Here is a 19,742-nt window from a genome sequence, read left to right on the forward strand (position 1 = left end):
GTTTGGGGAAGGATGGGGGAACAAATTCTCTCTCTCATCTGTCCATGGCTGACAGATTGTGGCAGGCTTTGCATCTGGAGGACAGATGGAAACATTCCAAATACTTCAAATATTGTGAGTGCCCATCAGCATGCAGCACTGACGCTGAACAGGTTGAACATATATTAATCACGTCCTGTAACCCAGCTTTTTTGTTCTGACTAGATCAAGCCAAAATTCCTCATTTACTGACTTGTTCAGATTTGTCCAAGTTGGTCCTTTATGGTCAGATTGGCCTTTTATAAAATAGTATTTAACTCTCTGAAGCAATAAACCAGGTGTCAGCAACCTTTCAGAAGTGGTGTGCCGAGTCTTCATTTATTCACTCTAATTTAAGGTTTCGTGTGCCAGTAATACATTTTAACGTTTTTAGAAGGTCTCTTTCTATAAGTCTATAATATATAATTAAACTATTGTTGTATGTAAAGTAAATAAGGTGTTTTAAATGTTTAAGAAGCTTCATTTAAAATTAAATTAAAATGCAAAGCCCCCCGGGCTGGAGGGCAGGACCCAGGCAGTGTGAGTGCCACTGAAAATCAGCTCAAGTGTCGCCTTCAGCACCTGTGCCATAGGTTGCCTACCTCTTCAATACACAAACATAATCAATGTAAACTGATTTAAAATAAGGTAAGTGGGGAGCAATGAGAAGTTAAAGTACCTTTTTACTGAATCTTTAAGAGCAGTCAGAAATGTGTGGAAAAACAGTCCCTCACCCTCCCTTTAAATTTATATATGTGGTTGATCAACTGATGAGAACAAAAGAGCTTTACAAACCTCCTTTTCAAACCAGGGGCCTCAGTGAGAGTTGCAGATAAGGCAGAACTGGGCCCTGGTTATTTATTTACAAACCGTCAGTTGTTTTGTTTTGTTGTTTAAAGTACCAGTGCTCCTAGTGTCACATCTTAATTTTTCTTACTGAGTCTTAAGGCAATTCAGCCTACTAAATTAGTCCTGCTTCAGTTTAGTTTCAAAGCTATCAATAATGTTACTCTGTGGCTAACTGTCAAACACTTCTGTGAAACCAAAGGAGCAGTTTTAGGCAAGACCCATAGGAAAAAGCAATTATTCAACCAGACTTATCTGTATTGTATCTGAACCTTTGGAACACATCTGCCTCATTATAATGTGATATTTGCCTGAGTGATGAGCACTCAGAGAAAGTAGTGTAAGTCCTGCAACTTATTTTACTGGTGAATAATTCATCACAGCTCCCTTTGAAAAAATGCTAAACATTTGGGCCCAGCTTCCAAACTCAAGCTGAGGTAAGTTCTGCAGTGGTAGCAATAAGCCAACTTTTATTTGGCTTCATCATTTAATTCTCTGTGGGAAGACTTCACTTACAAGGCAGAGGACCAGTTCAAGGCTCTATGCACTACCAATGTCACACACAGGGTTGTGCACAGAACGGTGGGCAGATATTTACCTGCACACTAACCATGTTGTGTAGAGAGAGAGCTGCTCCTCCGCACCCCATGTTGGCACTTCAGAAATCAACATGCTATGTTCAATGGGAATATTTCTGCTAATCCAAGGGTCACCAACAGTTTGTGCAACTTGAATAGCAGGAGTGGAATAGCAGCCAAAACTGGGGTCATAGCACTGAAGAGCAGACAAGGCTTGAGATGGATTTCTCCATCTCCAACTCCTCTGCCCTTTACCACCTGAAGACCAAATACTTTACATTGCATATCATTAGCTATTAGCCTGACAGTCAGTCCTGATTCCATAAAAGGAAAAAAAGACATTTTTTCTTTTCCAGAAAGCCTGACAAGCTTCTGATCTCTACAAGCCAAAGATCATAGAGGACAAGTAGCTGGAAGTAAAATGTTTTCATTCAACCTTCAGGGGATTTGAGGCAATTCTACCAATTGTTTACTGGAGTTACTGTTAACACTGAAGTACTGTTTCCCAGTACCTTTTCTCATAACACAGGACACTGAGTCTGGAAAAACATGGGGGAGAAGGCAGTGGGAAAATTTATGAAACTAAAACTGTAGTTACCAAAAAAAACCCTCTCATGGAAAAATGTTTGGCCAGAAACTGCATGGATTCACCAGGTCCACAGAGAACTCAAATCTAATCCTGTGGGTCCAGGAATGCAGGAGAGCTCCATGTAACTCACAGCCTCAGCAATATAGTACACTGGATTTGATCCCTATGCCTGCTCTCTACAACCCAGTTCTAAGGGAACTAGAGCTGGGCTGGCAAGGATTCTCTCTCACATGTATTTCCATGGGGTTTTCATAGAAGCACGCAGCATAGCGTGGCTATCCTGACCTTTGTTTCTCTGTCCAAAGATTATCCTCACATCCATGGATTTCCATCCCTGTGGCATCCACGCTGAGGGACTTATATGGGCTCCTGTGGGTCACAGAAAGGTGGGGGAAATGTGGTCTGTAGCTATGATCCTTCCATTACTTTTGCCTCCCTTTAGGCAGACTTCCACATCTTTGCTCCCCTACATGACTTGGAAGACAGGGGACCCATTGCTTTCTGCCTAAAACCAGGCTAACAACTTTTTGCTGTACACACATTTTTTAGGCATTAATAAGAAACGTACCTCACAGATTCTAGAGGAAAAATAGTTTTTACTTCATTAGTAAGCTTTAACATACATATGTAAGCAACAAACTCACTTTAGTTTCATAAAAGGGTGAGATTCACCCCTGTTCGAAGGGCCAGCACAAGGACCCTATTTTGAGGCCCAAATGAAACTTCAATGGTGCAAAGGCTTTGTGCTAGACCACAGCAGCATACAGCTGAATGGAAAAAAAAAATTTTCCTCTGTGGAAAATGTTTTTGTCAAAACTCTTCTGCAGCAAATGTTGATTTTTCAGTGAAATATAAAATAAACCTACATATTTTGGCCAAACGCTTTTTTGGTTTGGGGCATTTTTGATAAAATAACTAAATTTAACATGGAAAGCAGACACCATTTTTTTTTTTTAAAAAAGTCACTTTGTCAAAAAGGGGAAATTTTCAACCAGTCCCACTATGCAAGGGTAAATCTCATTCAAAATGATCAGTTCACTTTTAGGGAATTTGTATTCAAGTTTTTATTTGAAAAGTAATTTCTGCTACGTTAGAAGTATCAAAAGAGGGTAATATTACTTTATTGAGTTATAGCAGGACCTTCCTATATTTGAAAGATCCATTCCATTAGGAGCCTTAATTTTCCATCCAGCTGTATGGTGCCACTGTGACAATGCGGTTCTGGCAGGACCCAACCAAGAGTGCCAATTCAGGACTATTTGCTTAAACAGGGCAGTTACAGCCCAAGGCTGGGGTTTTTCCACCTCTAAGGCAAAGCAAACCAGCCAGACAAAGGTTTGGATTCACCCCACTGGCTAACCACAAGTCACACAAGCAATTTCCTTAGACACTCCAGTCTCCCACTATCACCACCAGTGCCACTCATCCTGAGCATGAATGGTTATGAAAACCAACACCCCAATAAAAGAAAAAGGTTCTCTCGATCCCAAAGAATCCAGCTCCAGACCCAGGTCAATATACACATCAGATCTTACCCACAAATCACGCTGTTGCCAATCCTTTAGAATCTAAAATCTAAAGGTTTATTTATAAAAAGGAAAAAGATAAAGATGAGAGCTACAATTGGTTAAATGTAATCAATTACTTACAGTAATGGCAAAGTTCTTAGTTCAGGCTTGTAGCAGTGATGGTAGTAAACTGCAGGTTCAAATTAAGTCTCTGGAGTACATCCACAGCTGGGATGGGTCAACAGTACTTTGTTCAGAGCTTCAGTTTGTAGCAAAGTCCCTCCAGAGGTAAGAAGCAGGATTGAAGACGAGATGGAGATGAGGCATCAGCCTTATATAGTCTCTTTTCCAGGTGTAAGAACCCCTTTGCCCTTACTGTGGAAAATTACAGCAAAATGGAGCCTGGAGTCACATGGGCAAGTCCCTGCATACTTTGCTGAGTTAAAAGGCATATCTGCCTTCTCTCCATGGGTCAATTGTATAGCTGATGGTCCTTAATGGGCCATCAAGCAGGCTAGGCAGAGCTAACACCAACTTGTCTGTGGTGTGTCTCAGAAGCATAGCACAAGTTTGAAATACAGACAGGATAGAGCCAATATTCATAACTTCCACTAAAAAATGACACATGCATACAGACTCATAGACTCTAGGACTGGAAGGGATCTCGAAAGGTCATCGAGTCCAGTCCCCTGCCCTCATGGCAGGACCAAATACTGTCTAGACCATCCCTAATAGACATTTATCTAACCTACTCTTAAATATCTCCAGAGATGGAGATTCCACAACTTCCCTAGGCAATCTATTCCAGTGTTTAACTACCCTAACAGTTAGGAACATTTTCCCTAATGTCCAACCTAAACCTCCCTCGCTGCAGTTTAAGTTCTTCTTGTTCTATCATTGGAGGCTAAGGTGAACAAGTTTTCTCCCTCCTCCTGATGACACCCTTTTAGATACCTGAAAACTGCTATCATGTCCCCTCTCAGTCTTCTCTTTTCCAAACTAAACAAACTCAGTTCTTTCAGCCTTCCTTCACAGGTCATGTTCTCAAGATCTTTAATCATTCTTGTTGCTCTTCTCTGGACCCTCTCCAATTTCTCCACATCTTTCTTGAAATGCGGTGCCCAGAACTGGACACAATACTCCAGTTGAGGCCTAACCAGCGCAGAGTAGAGCAGAAGAATGACTTCTCGTGTCTTGTTTACAACACACCTGTTTACAACAGACAGCATAATCATAACCAGCAACCCATAACCTGGTCTTAGACATTTTATATGACCCCTTTACATAAGATCTGGTGCCCCTACAGGATCTTGGTTGCAACCATGTTCTTCTATATGGTCCCAGATTATATCAATAATGTCACACCATGGTCTTGTACAAAGCCTCTGCACCAATGAAGTCCCATTGGGGCCTCAAAACCGGGCCGTTGTGTAGGCTCCTGATGCAAACTTAAGCTTAAAAAATAAAATACAAAAATGTCAGGAAGTCTATCTGTTCCAATATTCAGATCAAGTTTAACCCAGTTTTTGCACATGCTTATCCAGATTCTGCTACTTTACACATATTGAGTAATATCTCACTCTCGGTAGTGCCATTAGAAATAGAGAAAAGGAAACTCCATAAGAGGAACTTGGCTGCAGTTTCCTCTCGGTGGCACTCCTCTACAAGTTTTATGATATGGCTGTGTATTTTGTTCTCCATATAATGACTACTCAGAACATAAAAAAATTATATTTTCCATTTAAAATTTACAGGCCCTTCTCTTGAGGAGATCAAGACATTTTGCTTCTTCAGAAGCTCTAGATGGCTGAATGAGAGGGAGGCTGTGTGAGACAATAACTCAATTCTGAGGAAAAGCTGTAAAAAAAACACTGAGAATCGAGGGGGAAATATACAACAAAAAATAAAGATCTCCTTAACTACATTATTAGTTTTTAAAAGGGCATACAGAAAGAGCCAATTTTAATTGCCTGAATTCACAAACCCATTTCAGATTTTGTCATCTTGTCAGCCATGTTCCATTCTAAGTTTTTTTACCTTCTACCTCAGAATTTTCAAATGTTAAAGCTTTTTTAAGCTTAATTACAGATGCTGTAATTAACTGATTTAATTACCATTTAGTCCTATAACTTTCCTTGGACAATTATGGTAATTAACAATTTAGAGATACTGCTTTGTTTTTCAGTTACTCGGTTTTTGGTTTTTAAGTATTCGGCTTTTTCCCTCTCAGGCTAATGTCACAATAAATTTACATCACTGACCTGGATGGAAGCCTTTAGGGCTTTACATCACAATACTGAATGTATACATTTAATAAAATAACAATGCAACAACAGACACTCTAAAACTGCAATCTGCTTTATTTTGCTCTTTGGCTTCTCTTGATTAGTCCCCATTACTCGGCATAATGAAGTTGAAAAACAACTCCAGTGAATTGCCATTTTTACACTTTGACAGTAAACTCTGTGGCTTAATACACTTCCATATCTTTATTAAGCAGCTAGTACAGGTGGATCTGGATTTCAGATTATATAGAAAATTTACAGCAATTCTCCCACAACCAGTCTAGCACCAATGCATCAGTGGGAGAAATGCTAAAAATTCTTATTGTAGACAAGACATGAGGTTAGGTTGTTAACATAGTAACTAAGTACCACTGTTTACCTTCAGCAAGGCTAGATGAAAAGGTATAGTATTATCTGTAAGCAAGCAATTCTAAGTTCTTGAATTCAGATGCACGTGCCAGAGTTTCAGTGTGGCGGAGGAGAACACAAGAAAAGGAATTCATAATTTGAAAGTAACAAAATGTAGTTTAAAGAAAACTTGCACTAATACACTAAATGATGTCAGGTGACATGCAGCTGTTAAGGTCTTTTTTAAAAAAATTCAGGACTAAAAGGTATTTTGACAATTAATGTGCAGTTTCTTCTAATCACGTATCCACATTCAAAGTGGTAACAGATTTTGATTTTTAATGTTAGTTATCCAATTTATTTTTTGCTGGACTCAGATCTATCTATTCAAAAGCATAGTACTCTGACTAAAAATAAAAAGATGAACTATGTTACAAAGCAGTAGCATTTACTTTATTTCACCAAAAAATATTAAAAAAATAATGGGCCCAATTCACCACATCATTATTCCAGTCATATGCAAGTGTACCTATCAGAGTTGACTGAGTTATGCCAACATAGAAGTGGAGTAAAGCAGTAGTGAATTTGGCACTGTGTCTTTTGTCAACATTACACCCATCTGAAAATTTATTCTTCTTTGAAGCTTCTTTACTAGTAAAGAATACAACCAGGTGAAATTTAAACCAAGATCATTTCAATACAAAGGTAGCTGTAGCTATTGAACTGAAGAATAATTCCATTAGCTCTCAGCATAGAAATACAAACAACTTTTTCTAAGTACTGTAGAAGAGAGTCATCCCATAATCCTGAACTGCATGAGCCCCAGCTCAAAGTTTATCCATTTCAGAATTAAACCAGGCATTTATTTTGGTTTGGTTGGCTATTCAATGTATGAAGCAATGATCATGTGAAAAAAATGAAGACGAAAATTGGGCAAAATGGAGAAAAGACACAAGACTCAGGCATTAAAGCTTACCCAAATAGTCCACCAATAATGTAATGAAGATGGTGATATAGCCCATACCTGGTTGAATAATCCTGACATTCTTTGTGGGTTTTCCCCCCAGGCTTATATCATAACATATATCGGGTAAGTGCAACAGATAACAAGCTAATGAAGGGACAATGGGCAAGAGTGCTTGTGACTTTAATTTCCAAGTTCTGTAGTGGGTATATAAACGAACTCAGGATTCTCTCAGCCCCTGTGTGCTTGCCAAATTCCTAAGAAAAAGTTTCAAATTATGAAGGAAAAAAAGCGTCAGCTCACAAGAATCACTAACATCTATAATGACTCCACAGAAAACAAAATGGAAATGACTAAAGTTGTTTTATAATGGGCAATTTTGGGGAGGGGGCGGTGCAAAAAAAAAATCACAAGTGAGTCACGGCAAGTTTTGATTAAATCACAGATGTATAACATTAGATGCAGATTTTTGTTTTGAAGAATGTTCTTTTGTAACTTCTGTCTTTTATAGTTGGAAGGGAGAAACAAGTATCTGCACCTCTGCAAGGAGGCAGAGGTGCAGGAAGAAGTCACACAGACTCTCCAATCTAAATAAAATTAGAAATGGAGACTATGACCTACCATGACAAAAAGCACGAGCTCACGATATAAAATTTGTGACCCACCATGACAAAACAACAGCACTAATGACGTTTCCTTCTATTGACACACCGTAAATAGTTTTGAACATCGTAGTAAAAAAACAGTTACCATAGATGCACACATTCATGCGGTAGTTCTTTTGAAATTCAGTTTGTGTAACAATTCTAAAGTCAACAAGGTAACTTACAGTCTATGTACAGGAGATAATTTTTTTTTTCCAAACTGGCCAAATTAATTAAATCTTGATGATGACTAAAGCAATGCCCTATTAAAGGATTTAGCACAACTCATTAGTACAAAAAGTCTTCACTTTTTTTTTTTTCTTTCAATGTTAAACTATTGAACCACATTTTGTCAGATTTACTCACAATATTTCCTTGACAGCCTGATACCAAGTTTTGAAAGCTTCACCGCGTAATGTTTATTTCTGCCAAAATTATGACTTGTTGAAAAAATTTGGAATGTCAATGGAAACCTGTACTATGGCATTGGCTTCAAGTGGCAGATTAGATACAAAATACCTTAGCACTAATGGAAATTGAGCCATAACTGATTCCTATTAATTTGATAACAAACAGTAATAATGATCATGAACTCTTTTGTTAGCAATGTGAATAACCATGCTATCTCACCACAATTCCATTTGCCCCATTCCTATCATTTCCAGTGTGAATCTCCCCTGTTCCATATAGAGGGCGAGGTCAGTGTGAACCATACCCACACTATTCCCCAGACCTTTTCTGCAGACCTCACTCCACATGCATTATTCTTCCATCTCAAGCTGACTGTGGAAAAACTGGCAGAATGTTAATGCAACCCAAGACTGCAGTTATTGTTCTATGACCCCCAACCCACTGCCAGCTGGGGGAGATGGGGGGAAGCCTTAAACAGCAGTCCTAGAAGCACCAGTAGCTATGAGACCATCATGGCAATGAAGCTGCACTCTCAGAGAACCTGACTTGAAGGTGCAAGACCTCAGCGATAATGATCCTACTTTCCTGAAGATCTCCTGGGATTCAGGTGATCTGGGAGCAGGACCACTGCCATTCCATCGGAGAACTAAGGCGGGGGGGGGGGAGATCAAACCCGTCCTCCAGGTGAAACAATTTGGGGAAAACTCTGAAAGGGGTCAGTTTCAGAGCAACTGAACCTGTCCCTCCCACTCTGTAGTCAACCAAGGGCACTCACTTAAGGCTTCCAGCTCCACAGCCATCACCTCTCTTGGGTGGAGACATGCATCTCCTTCCCTCCCTCCTAATTAGGGATCTTAAGGTTGTCCAGCTCCCTGCCTTACATTGTGATATCCTCAACAAGCCAGACCCCCTAAAAGGCCAGCACCTGCAATTAGCTTTCTCTTTGAGGGCTCTGACCAGTGTATTGTCTGCAGATGTAAGTCATCACACATCTCCTTTGAAGCAAGCACATTTATTCTTAAGGTAAAAAGCATTACACAGAAGCATATTAAAACAATAAAAGAACATACATGGATGCTAAAAAGCTTACCAGAGGTCACTCCCCACTCCAAAATAGGGCTCTGGTAGGTTTTAGTCCTTCAAAACTCACAATTGGGTATTCCCTATGATTATACATTCATACATCTTAGATCTAGGACCAGAACGAAGTCTGGGCAGATGAGTCATTTACACAGCTTGGGTCTTTGATCTTGGCCTTCTGTAATAGGTAGGTAATCAGCAGATAGTGGCCATCTCCTCAGGGCGTAGATTCAAACAGCTAGGTTTCTGCATAACGGGAGATGTGGAATTTGCATTAGCTACTCTCTAAGGAATTCCCAGGGGATCCACTGAACTCTTATTGTCCCCATATTTATCTGGCACAATTCCCTGCCTCACAGAGACGTGAAGATAAATGCATTAAAGACTGTGAGGTGCTCAAATATTATGGTAATAGGGGCCATATAGGTACCTAAGATAGATAGAATTTTATACATATTTTGCCCTGGTGTATAATGCTGTGGAGAATCAAACCTATAGATCTAGCTAGCAAAATACAAATGATTTTAGAAGCTTCATTTTATATCCTCAGGGGGGGAAAACATTTCCTGCTATTCACAAGAATCAAGGCTATCTATAATGCCGCCCAAGAAAAACATTTTTTTTCTAAAATCAGCTTTTTATTTGAAATATCTAATGAAATCCAGTATATAGTTTGTCAGTTGCAACTGGCAAATATTTATTCAAAAACGGTGCTATTTTTTCAAGAAAAAAAAAATAATTTGGTATTTCTTTTCAAAATTGCACCTATTTCATGAATCAAAAACCTCTCCAAAACCTCATGTTATGCATTTCTCAAATTCCTTCGATCTTGCACAGCCCTACCACCAACTAACCTGTTAACAGTTGCCAATTACAGAATGATCCGTAGCATAACATGATGATTCAGAGACAGAAAGAGCCCGGAACAGGGAGCCAGTTGAGAAAGCTCTCCATAGACAGGGGAAGAGACCAGACTTAGGGTTAGGAGCTCAGGGCATCTTCAGTGGATGCCAACTTCTGGGGGTGGCAAATTGATATCATTAGGTAAGAACAGTGGGGTAAGGAGATTGGTGGGTTTTTTTCACAGCCATTTGGGGAAACATTTTCCACTCTGGGTGACAGCACACCTAGGACTGGCCCTGTAGGCCAATATTGTTAGCTTCTTTCTTTTAATAGCCATGGCTCCTGATCCTGCTGGTCCTTCATGACCTGAGTAGTTCCAAATGACTTTCAGGAGACTACTTAAGAATAACTTACACAAGTGTTTGCTGGATTGGCACCATTGTTCAAAACTGTCTGTCAGAAACTCAGAAGTACAAGGGTTCCCTCCCTTCCAGTAATTTTTCTCAGATCATTTCATTGTGGGGGCGGAGTTTGAGCCCCACACTGAACAAACCTCGCAGCTCACACTCTCTCTCTTTGTCCCAAGCCATCCACCCAAAGTCCTTGAAAGCACCTCAACTTTTCCAGTGACTGGGGATCTATGCTCTTCTTTATAAAGAGTAGCTATAAACAAAGCCATTCAACAAGACACTTATAACAACTTGGGGACTGTTACTGATAGGCTTTCCCTGCCTTGACTTCACTCTGGGTGAAATCTACCCAAGTGCAGAGGACCAAGAGAAAACCTATAACCACTTAAGTCACACTCCACATCTTTTGACATGTATATCAATTTTATATTGCCATAATTCTATTGATGTCAATTAATTTACTCCTGATTTGCTCCAGTGTAAATGGGAGCAGAATGTAAACATTCTTTACAGTTAACAGTAGGTCTCCTCATCCTTTCCGTGCTATGCAAGCAAAAGATTAGTTCACTCAGGAACTCACCATGTCTGTGTCTGAAACAGGTCCAAAGCTGGTTACGTAGATATTAGTGAAGACTTTCGTTATACTGTCTGATAAGAGAAGAGAAAAAAAACACACACATTTTTAGCACATTCATTCTCTGTATTCTGCACACAGAGTGATGTGAAACATTCTGAACCAGATTCCGCTCTGAGTCATACTGTTGCAAATATGGAGTAACTCCACTGACCTCATTAGAATTACTCTGTTGTTACACTGGTGTTACTAGAAGCCCTCCCCCTCGAGGGCTTCACTTGCAGCAAATACAAACATCTTTCCCATTTTCACAGCCAGCAAAAATAATTACATTGCCTGATATTTAATAAGGTGCCACAATTCTCAACATTAGAATTATCTGAACAATAACAGAGCTATTATTCTTAGTGTTGTAGATCACTGCTGGTAAAAGCTTTCTAATTTAAGGCTATTTTTTTTCCAGACTGACCAGCTTTTTTCAAAGTCAAAGAAACTGTTTACAATGCAATTACTAACAGTGCTAAAAATAACTGTGCAACAGCATCCTATATTTTAATTGTTTAAGTGACAGATGTTTAAGCATAATAGTCCTTTCCCTGTGTTGACTCTGCTGTTTAACTCTTGTTAGAGCTGTAGAAAGAAAGAATGTCCTCCTAATGATTACAGCTGGACAGCCATGATACCAGCATATTAATTGTTGTGCTGTAGGGAAAAATAATTGCTCAGTTTTCTATCTTCAATTTTCAGTGAGGCTCAAAACTAAATAATATGTGCCAATAGGGATGGGCCACACCAGCAGAAAATTTCCCACAGCTGTTTCCAGCTACCCTGTAGGTATCAGGCACCTAGAATGTTGAATATTCTGCCTTTCAACAATTTAAGTGAAAAAGGAAAAAAAAGGGCGGGGGGGGTACTTAAATACAGGTAAGTGCAATTTGACAATGGAAGCATCATGCCTTTTCCTAAAAAAGAACACTGCACCTCGTAACTGCTCTTTGCTGTATCTTGATCTCCATATTTAATCAAAACAAAGGAACAGGCATTTAGTGCTTTCTATTCCTGGTTAAAAGCTGTTCTAAAAAACAAACAAACAATCTTTTGATCAAGATGTTGTATCATAAGATTTAATTTTTCATTCCATTGATGAACACAATGTAGACTTTCCATTAGAAGCCCAGAATGGAGACCTGCATTGATTGGTTTCTTATATAATCAATGTTTTCCTGACAAAGAGCAGTGCAATTGAACATACTAGTGTGCATGTGCAACACTGCTCTCTACTGAATAAAATCAAAAGTGCTCAATTGTTTATATAGGCTCTATAGCTAACAGTCCCTTTTATTTTTTTATTAACAGCTAAGGGCCATTATATACTCCTGTGCTTTGGGAATGGTGGAGAGATGCACCCCACCCCAAGAGGGAACACCAGGAGAAACTGTGCTGGTACAATCCCTTCTGGAGCTTCCTGGAGTGTAGAGAAAATGCATCCCTGAAGTGTAGAGGAAATGCATCCCTGAGTCGTCGTTTATGATGAAACATGCACTCCCCTTCACAGCTAACCAGCTGTGCCCAGTGGGTCCTACAAGAAGCTGTTGAAGGAGAGCACAGAGCTTGTAATTATACCCTGCTGCTACACAGGGGGATGTGAAGTGCAAGAAAAGTGGAAAAAGGCTTTTTGCACCTTGCTGCCTGCACACCTTAAAGGGGCCACTCAATCTAGTGGTGAGGGCCTGTGATTTTGGAGCAGGGCAAGCTAAATTCTGTCCCCACAGCTACCATGAAGTTCCAAGTGGCCATATTCAGTAGCAAAAGTTCAGTATAGTATTCAATATATTCTTTGCTCCTCACAATACTTTTACTTTGGGATTACTTATAATGTATCTGCCTTTTTAGAAAAATAAAGAAAAACGAGGAAAAGAAAAAGAGATCCTTCCTCAATGTGTCCAAATCAAGATTATTATATATATGTATTATGCATTAACACTTAGGCGCTCAGTTGTACATCATGCCTCCACTGTGCTAGGTGCTGTACAAACACATAGCAAGGAGACTGTCCCTGCCCCAAAGAGGACAAGGGACAACACAAGATGTTGGGGTGCATGTATGTTCTCAGTATTTGGCTAGGAATAAGCATAGGTTTTGCTGAAATAACATGTGGAAACTACAAGTATGGTTCAAAAATACAGAGACTGAATACTGTCTGTCAGAAAATCGTAAAACTAGGATAATTCTCTCCAAATGGGCACTTGTTACAGGCTGAGAGGAAATTAAAAGTGACAAGACAGAATCTCTCTCTCTCCAGGGCACCAAACAGTGCTACAGAGATTAACTGTAAAAGCTGGCTTGCACTATTCCAAAAACTCACAACCCTAATTATTATTCTATGCAAAAAAGGTGTTAACGCACTACTGACAGTCAAGCTTTCAAAAGGCAGGAAGCCAGATCTAATCTCAGTTATTCTGGTGTAATTTGGAGTAACACCCCTGCAGGGAAAGGAGTCACTCGGGAGTAACTCCAATATAACAGATTTGAATCTGATCCAAAAAAGTAGAGCTATGATAGGGACCTCAACATTGTCCTGTTATATCTTTCAATAGATCTTTATATTGTTATACATTATTTGTCAAATACAATATATAATACAAACTGCAATTTCAATACCAGTTTTGCATATATTAAACGATGATGCATATACTCTTCAAGCTTGGCTTCAGTTTTACATCTCAATGCGAGCAAATCAGTCCCAAATTCTAAGAATATAAACACACTAGTAGGGTTAAACTCCTGGTCCCACTATTGAAAAATAGAAAACGAATACAGTGTTGAGGGAGATCAAAGAGGCAACAATGAATGGCTCAAAAGCTGTCATAACTATCTGGAGATTCCTTTAGCTGTCCCTAAATTACCTCCTTTAGAATCCCCAATCTAAGAGCAGGCCAAGAATGTGGCTGGAAGAAAGAGACAAGCACTACAGTGATTCTCAGCTGCTAGAACTTTATGTCAGCCAGATGCAGTTCAGAGGAGCACTTAGGCTGATCTAAACTGTACCAGGGCCAAGTTTGAAAATGTTGACCTGTGTGTGCAAAACAGAACAAAGGTCAAAGTGGAGGTCTGTGTCAGCATTGGGATTAGGCCCTTGCTTAGTCAACTTGATCATCCCATCTCTCATGTTCCTGAGCTGGCCCTCCTTGTGGCCTCAAGTCATGCAGTCTGACTGGTAAGCAGAAGAGCTGACTTAGCTGAAGGTAGTTGGCAGGAAACCTGCAGTGGCCTTAGTGCCATCAACAACTGCCTGATTAGGACTGCCCCCTTCAGCTATGAAACTGATCTGGTATCTTCCCCCCCGAAAAATGAAAGAACCTATGCCATGGGTGTTACATGCACCCCAAACCCAAGCTCAGACTGGCTGTGTTGGTAGGGTCTATGAATAACCTGTGGCCTTTAGGAAAATATATTGTTTTAACAAAGCTAAATGCCCAAATTTTTCTTAACAGGACCGGATATCTAAAATATGCAAACACACAATTCTAATGCACAGCATGCAACAATTTCTCTTTATTGTATAAATATTATTTTGTATGTGAAATAACGAGTACCCTGGAGAATGCTGCAATGTTGTAATTTGATTGAAGAGCTGTTACGGCATTAAAAAAAGTGAAAATGAAGCAATGTTTATTAATTATGTCAACATAAAATGAAAGAAGGTCAAGTTTAAAGTTTTGTGGGAGCCTTAAGACAGGATTTCCAAGCTTGAGTGGAAAAGCTGTCAAAACCCTGATGTTATTTTAATTATTTTTGATTAAAATGTATTATTTAACTAGAATAGACATAGTTCTGACATTGTAATATGGTCTCCATAGACATGCTTGGCAATTTTGCCCAAAGACACTGAAATTGTGATTCATAATACAATCCAGGAGCTGCACAAGTAAAACAGCCAGAGCCTTAATCCATCAGTATTCCAGCTCAACATTCTCTCCTTAGCTGACAAGCTTGCTAGTATAACTGAAAGTGCCAGCAGAAGACACTTTAGGGCTGGGGGTTGGATAATTGGGAGCTCCAGGAGTGCAGGAAGGAAAGGGAATGTAAATATTTCAGTGTATATTTTGCTTCAATGATTTAAGGACAGCTGTACCTATCCAATTATTCAGCTTTTTCTACTGTTACCCACTGTCATCAGTGATAATAAAACACTTTTGAACCACTTATGAGTACCTAAGTAAGGATGTACACAGGGATTTCAGCTTGTAAACTGAAATTGTGTTTTGGGAGAAGAGGAAACATTCATTTTCCCCATTCCTAACTGCAATACCTCATCTGCCATCTCTTCAGCCTTCCCTTGATCTGTTTTCAATAAAATTTCTTAATGGGATCTATATGTGAAAGTAACCATATATATTCTGTCTACTTGACTAGACTATTTAACGACTCCTGTCCTCCCCATCAATAGCAGTGCTTAACAAAAAGCTATGTTCCAAAAAGGTAGCCACAGAACAAAGCTACTTGGCAACAAAAATGATTAGTAACAGAGGGGTAGCCATGTTAGTCTGGATCTGTAAAAGCAGCAAAGAATCCTGTGGCACCTTATAGACTAACAGACGTTTTGGAGCATGAGCTTTCGTGAGTGAATCTCAGATGCATGCATCTGACGAAGTGGCTATTCACCCACGAAAGCTCATGCTCCAAAACGTCTGTTAGTCTATAAGATGCCACAGGATTCTTTGCTGCTTTTACAGATCCAGACTAACACGGCTACCCCTCTGTTACTAATCATTTTTAGTCTATAAGGTGCCACGAGATTCTTTGCTGCTTTTAAAAATGATTAGGGGGTTCGAGCACATGACTTATGAGGAGAGGCTGAGGGAACTGGGATTCTTTAGTCTGCAGAAGAGACGAATGAGAGGGGATTTGATAGCTGCCTTCAACTACCTGAAAGGGGGTTCCAAAGAGGATGGAGTTCAGCTGCTCTCAGTGGTGGCAGATGACAGAACAAGGAGTAATGGTCTCAAGTTGCAGTGGGGGAGGTTTAGGTTGGATATTAGGAAAAACTTTTTCACTAGGAGGGTGGTGAAGCACTGGAATGGGTTACCTTGGGAGGTGGTAGAAACTCTTTCCTTAAAAATCTCTTAAGGTCAGGCTTTACAAAGCCCTGGCTGGGATGATTTAGTTGGGGATTGCTCCTGCTTTGTGCAGGGGGGTTGACTAGATGACCTCCTGAGGTCCCTTCCAACACTGATATTCTATGATGGTCATATTACAGCTTCAAAACTGATGCCATGATAAAACAACTATCATGCCTGATTCTAATCTCACACCAGAGTAAATCAGGAGATACTTTTATTGAAGTCAGTGACATTACACTGGTATAAATCTGGCAAAAGTGTGAGGAAAATCAATTTCACTGTTTCTTTCACTGAACTCAGCAGCAAAATACACATTTACTTCAATGGGAATAAGACTGAAACAAAAACGTATAAATTGTTCTTTATACTCCTTGAAGTGTAAGCATATCAAGTTATAAAATCAAAAGGATGACTCAGAAGGAACTGATAGGATATGACATAATAAAAACTATTAGTGAATGGCAGTACCATATTACAATTCCAGCCTTATGTAAAAACCCAAGGAAAGAAGCTAAATTAGATATTTGAACAGAAGATGGCACCCATCACCAATGATGGAGCCATCTTAAGATAGAGATGGAGATTCCTTAAGATCAGTTGCTGATGCATGTATTTGTGTACACACACACACACACACACACACACACAGGAGTGAATGAGAAGAAGAACAGGATGATGAGAAAAGATTGATGAAATGGCCTATGAAGAACTAGACCACACATTTCCAGTGATGCAGACCGGAAAGGTGTTGGAGTCCAGAAAATCAGAGAATCTGCATTGTATTATTATCATCTATTTTTATACAGTAGCACCTACAGTTTTATAGATTCCAGAAGGGATCATTGTGATCTAGTCTGACCTCCTTTATAATACAGGTCATAGAACTTCCCCAAAATAATTCCTAGAGCATAAATTAGAGAAAAATATCCAGTCTTGATTTTAAAATGGCCAGTGATAGAGAATTCACCAGGACTCTTCATAAATTGTTCCAATGGTTAATTAGCCTCACTATTAAAAATTTGCACCTTATTTCCAGTTTGAATTTGTCTAACTCCAACTTCCAGCCACTGGCGTGTGTTATACTTTATTCTGCTAGATTGAAGAGCCCATTATCAAATATTTGTTCCCCTTGTAGATACTTAACAAGGTTAAGGGGTGACTAGATTACCCTTTATGATCCATTTCCCCTGATTTTTCCCTTGGGGAATTCCAAACAACACTCCCCAATCAGCAAGGAAGGAAGAGACCCAGACTGGCACAGCAGTGTGACATCATTTTTAAAAACAGGCTTCCCTTTGCATGATGCTGAAATCTGATAATTCTGTAAGGGCTTCCATGTCAAAACACAACGAAGAGCCACAGGTCACATCCCAAGGCAACTCACCCAGTTCATAGAGAGTCTAAAGTATAAATACATTGCACCACCACTAACTGGGCTAGAGACTTAGATTGACACATCCGAGGGAATGACACACTACTAACAAGAGCTAGAGATCCTGACCTGAGTCTACTCCTGGCTTTGCATGGGATAGATAATGCTGTTGTTCTATTGTTAAGTGTGGTGCTTATTCCAGGGGATTACTCTGACACTCCTAGGGGCAGGGTTGGTGTTTGAGCAGAGGTATGTGGCTGGGACGTGAGATTCTTGTCCCAACTCTGGGAATCCCCCACGTGACAATTTATCTTAGCAAAGAGAAGATTAAAGGGTGGCTTGATTTCTGTGTGTAAATACCTACACGGGGAATAAATATTTGATAATGGGCTCCTCAGTCAAGGAGACAAGGGTATAACACTAACCAATGGCTGGAAGTTGAAGCTAGACAAATTCTAAGTGGAAATAAGGCATAAATTATTATCAGTGAGGGTAGTTAACCATTGGAACATTTAACTAAGGGTCATGGCGGATTCTCCATCACTGGTAATTTTTAAATTTAAGATTATTTTGGGGAAGTTCTACAGCCTGTGTTATATAAGAGGTCAGGTTAATGGTGCCTTCAGGCGTTGATATCTATGAATCTATAACAAAGTTTGACATAAATAGAGACTCTTCACTTAAACTTTTCTATGTTGTTCTTGTTTATCATCACAGAGATATACTTTGCAATCCTATTTACTGTAATGAAATAAACTTAACTTGGTCCAGTGGTTAGGTCACTAGTTTGAGACTCAGGAGATGTGTGCGCAATTCTTCGCTCTGTCACAGACTTCCTGAATCACCTTGGGAAAGTCACTTAGTCGCTTTGTGTTGCCAACCTCACATGGATGTTGTGAAGATAAACACATTAAAGACTCAGTTGCCCAGACAATGGGGGACATAAAAGTACTCAAGATATTTACAATGAAGTACACTGATTTTTGTGTATTAACTAATGAGGAAACTGATAAGAGGTGCATTATAAAGAAGTGAACAAAGTTACTTGGGAGGTAAACATGGGAAGGATATAGGATAGCTTGTTCTTGTGCCTTTATTAAGGGCATAAGAGCAAACTATCCCACTACATAGGAAAGACAGGAAGCATGGAAAGAAACCACCCTGGCTTAACCAGGAGATCTTTAATATTTGAAATTCAAAAAAGAGTCCTACAAAAAAGTGGAAACCAGGTCAAATTACAAAGGATTAATATAAACCAAACACCACAAGCATATAGGACAAAATAGAAAGACCAAGGCACAAAATGAGATTAAACTAGCTAGAGACATAAAGCTAACAAGAAAATATTCTACAAACGTATTAGAAGCAAGAGGAAGACCAAAAGACAGGATGGGCCCGTTACTTAATGGGTGGCGTGGGGAGACGAAACAACAACAGAAAATGCATTTGTGCCATTTTTGCTAAACAACTTTTTTTGTTTCAGTTTTCATCAAAGTTTGATAGCAATTGGACATCTAATATAATGAACACCAGCGAAAATGAGGTCGGATCTGATGCTAAAATAGGGAAAGACCAAAAAAAAAAATTACTCAGACAAGTTAGATGTCTTCAAGTGGCCAGGGCCGGATGAAATACATTCCAGAATACTCATGGAAATGAGGAGATCTCTGAGCCATTAGCAATCATCTTTGAAAAGTCATGGAAGATGATAAGAGATTCCAGCGAACTGGAAAAGGGCAAATATAGGGCCAATCTATAAAAAGTGGATAAGGACAACCTGGGGAATTACAGACCAATCAGCTAAACTTCACTTCCCAGAAAGACAATGGAGTAAATAATTAAGCAATCAATTTACAAACATGTAGAAGATAATAAGGTGACAAGTAACAGTCAGCATAGATTTGTCAAGAACAAATCATGTCAAACTAACCTAATAGCTCTCTTTGACAGGGTAGCATTGTGGATGGAGGTGGAGAAGGTAAGTGGTAGATGTGGTATATTTTTACTTTAATATGGCTTTTTACACTGTCTCTGCATGACCTTCTAATAAACATTGGGAAATATAACTACTAGCAGCCCTTTATGTTGGCTGGATTGGACTCACTTGCTCTAATCCAGGGATGCTGATCCCCATCTATCCATAGGGACC

At 39.5% G+C, this 19,742-nt stretch overlaps 1 protein-coding gene across 5 annotated transcripts in view; it reads right to left on the reverse strand.

The window, feature by feature from the left end:
* The window catches only part of LOC115651895 (gamma-aminobutyric acid receptor subunit alpha-2), a 328,838-nt gene that overhangs the window by 36,524 nt on the left and 272,572 nt on the right, over nucleotides 1–19,742 (reverse strand). For all 5 annotated transcript variants that reach the window (XM_030563162.1, XM_030563166.1, XM_030563164.1 and 2 more), the window contains one exon: nucleotides 11,105–11,172. In XM_030563162.1, coding sequence (XP_030419022.1) covers nucleotides 11,105–11,172 — 68 coding nt within the window. The remainder of the gene's footprint in view (nucleotides 1–11,104; nucleotides 11,173–19,742) is intronic.

This window comes from Gopherus evgoodei, chromosome 5 (genome assembly GCF_007399415.2).
Source record: "Gopherus evgoodei ecotype Sinaloan lineage chromosome 5, rGopEvg1_v1.p, whole genome shotgun sequence".
Classification (NCBI taxonomy): domain Eukaryota; kingdom Metazoa; phylum Chordata; order Testudines; family Testudinidae; genus Gopherus; species Gopherus evgoodei.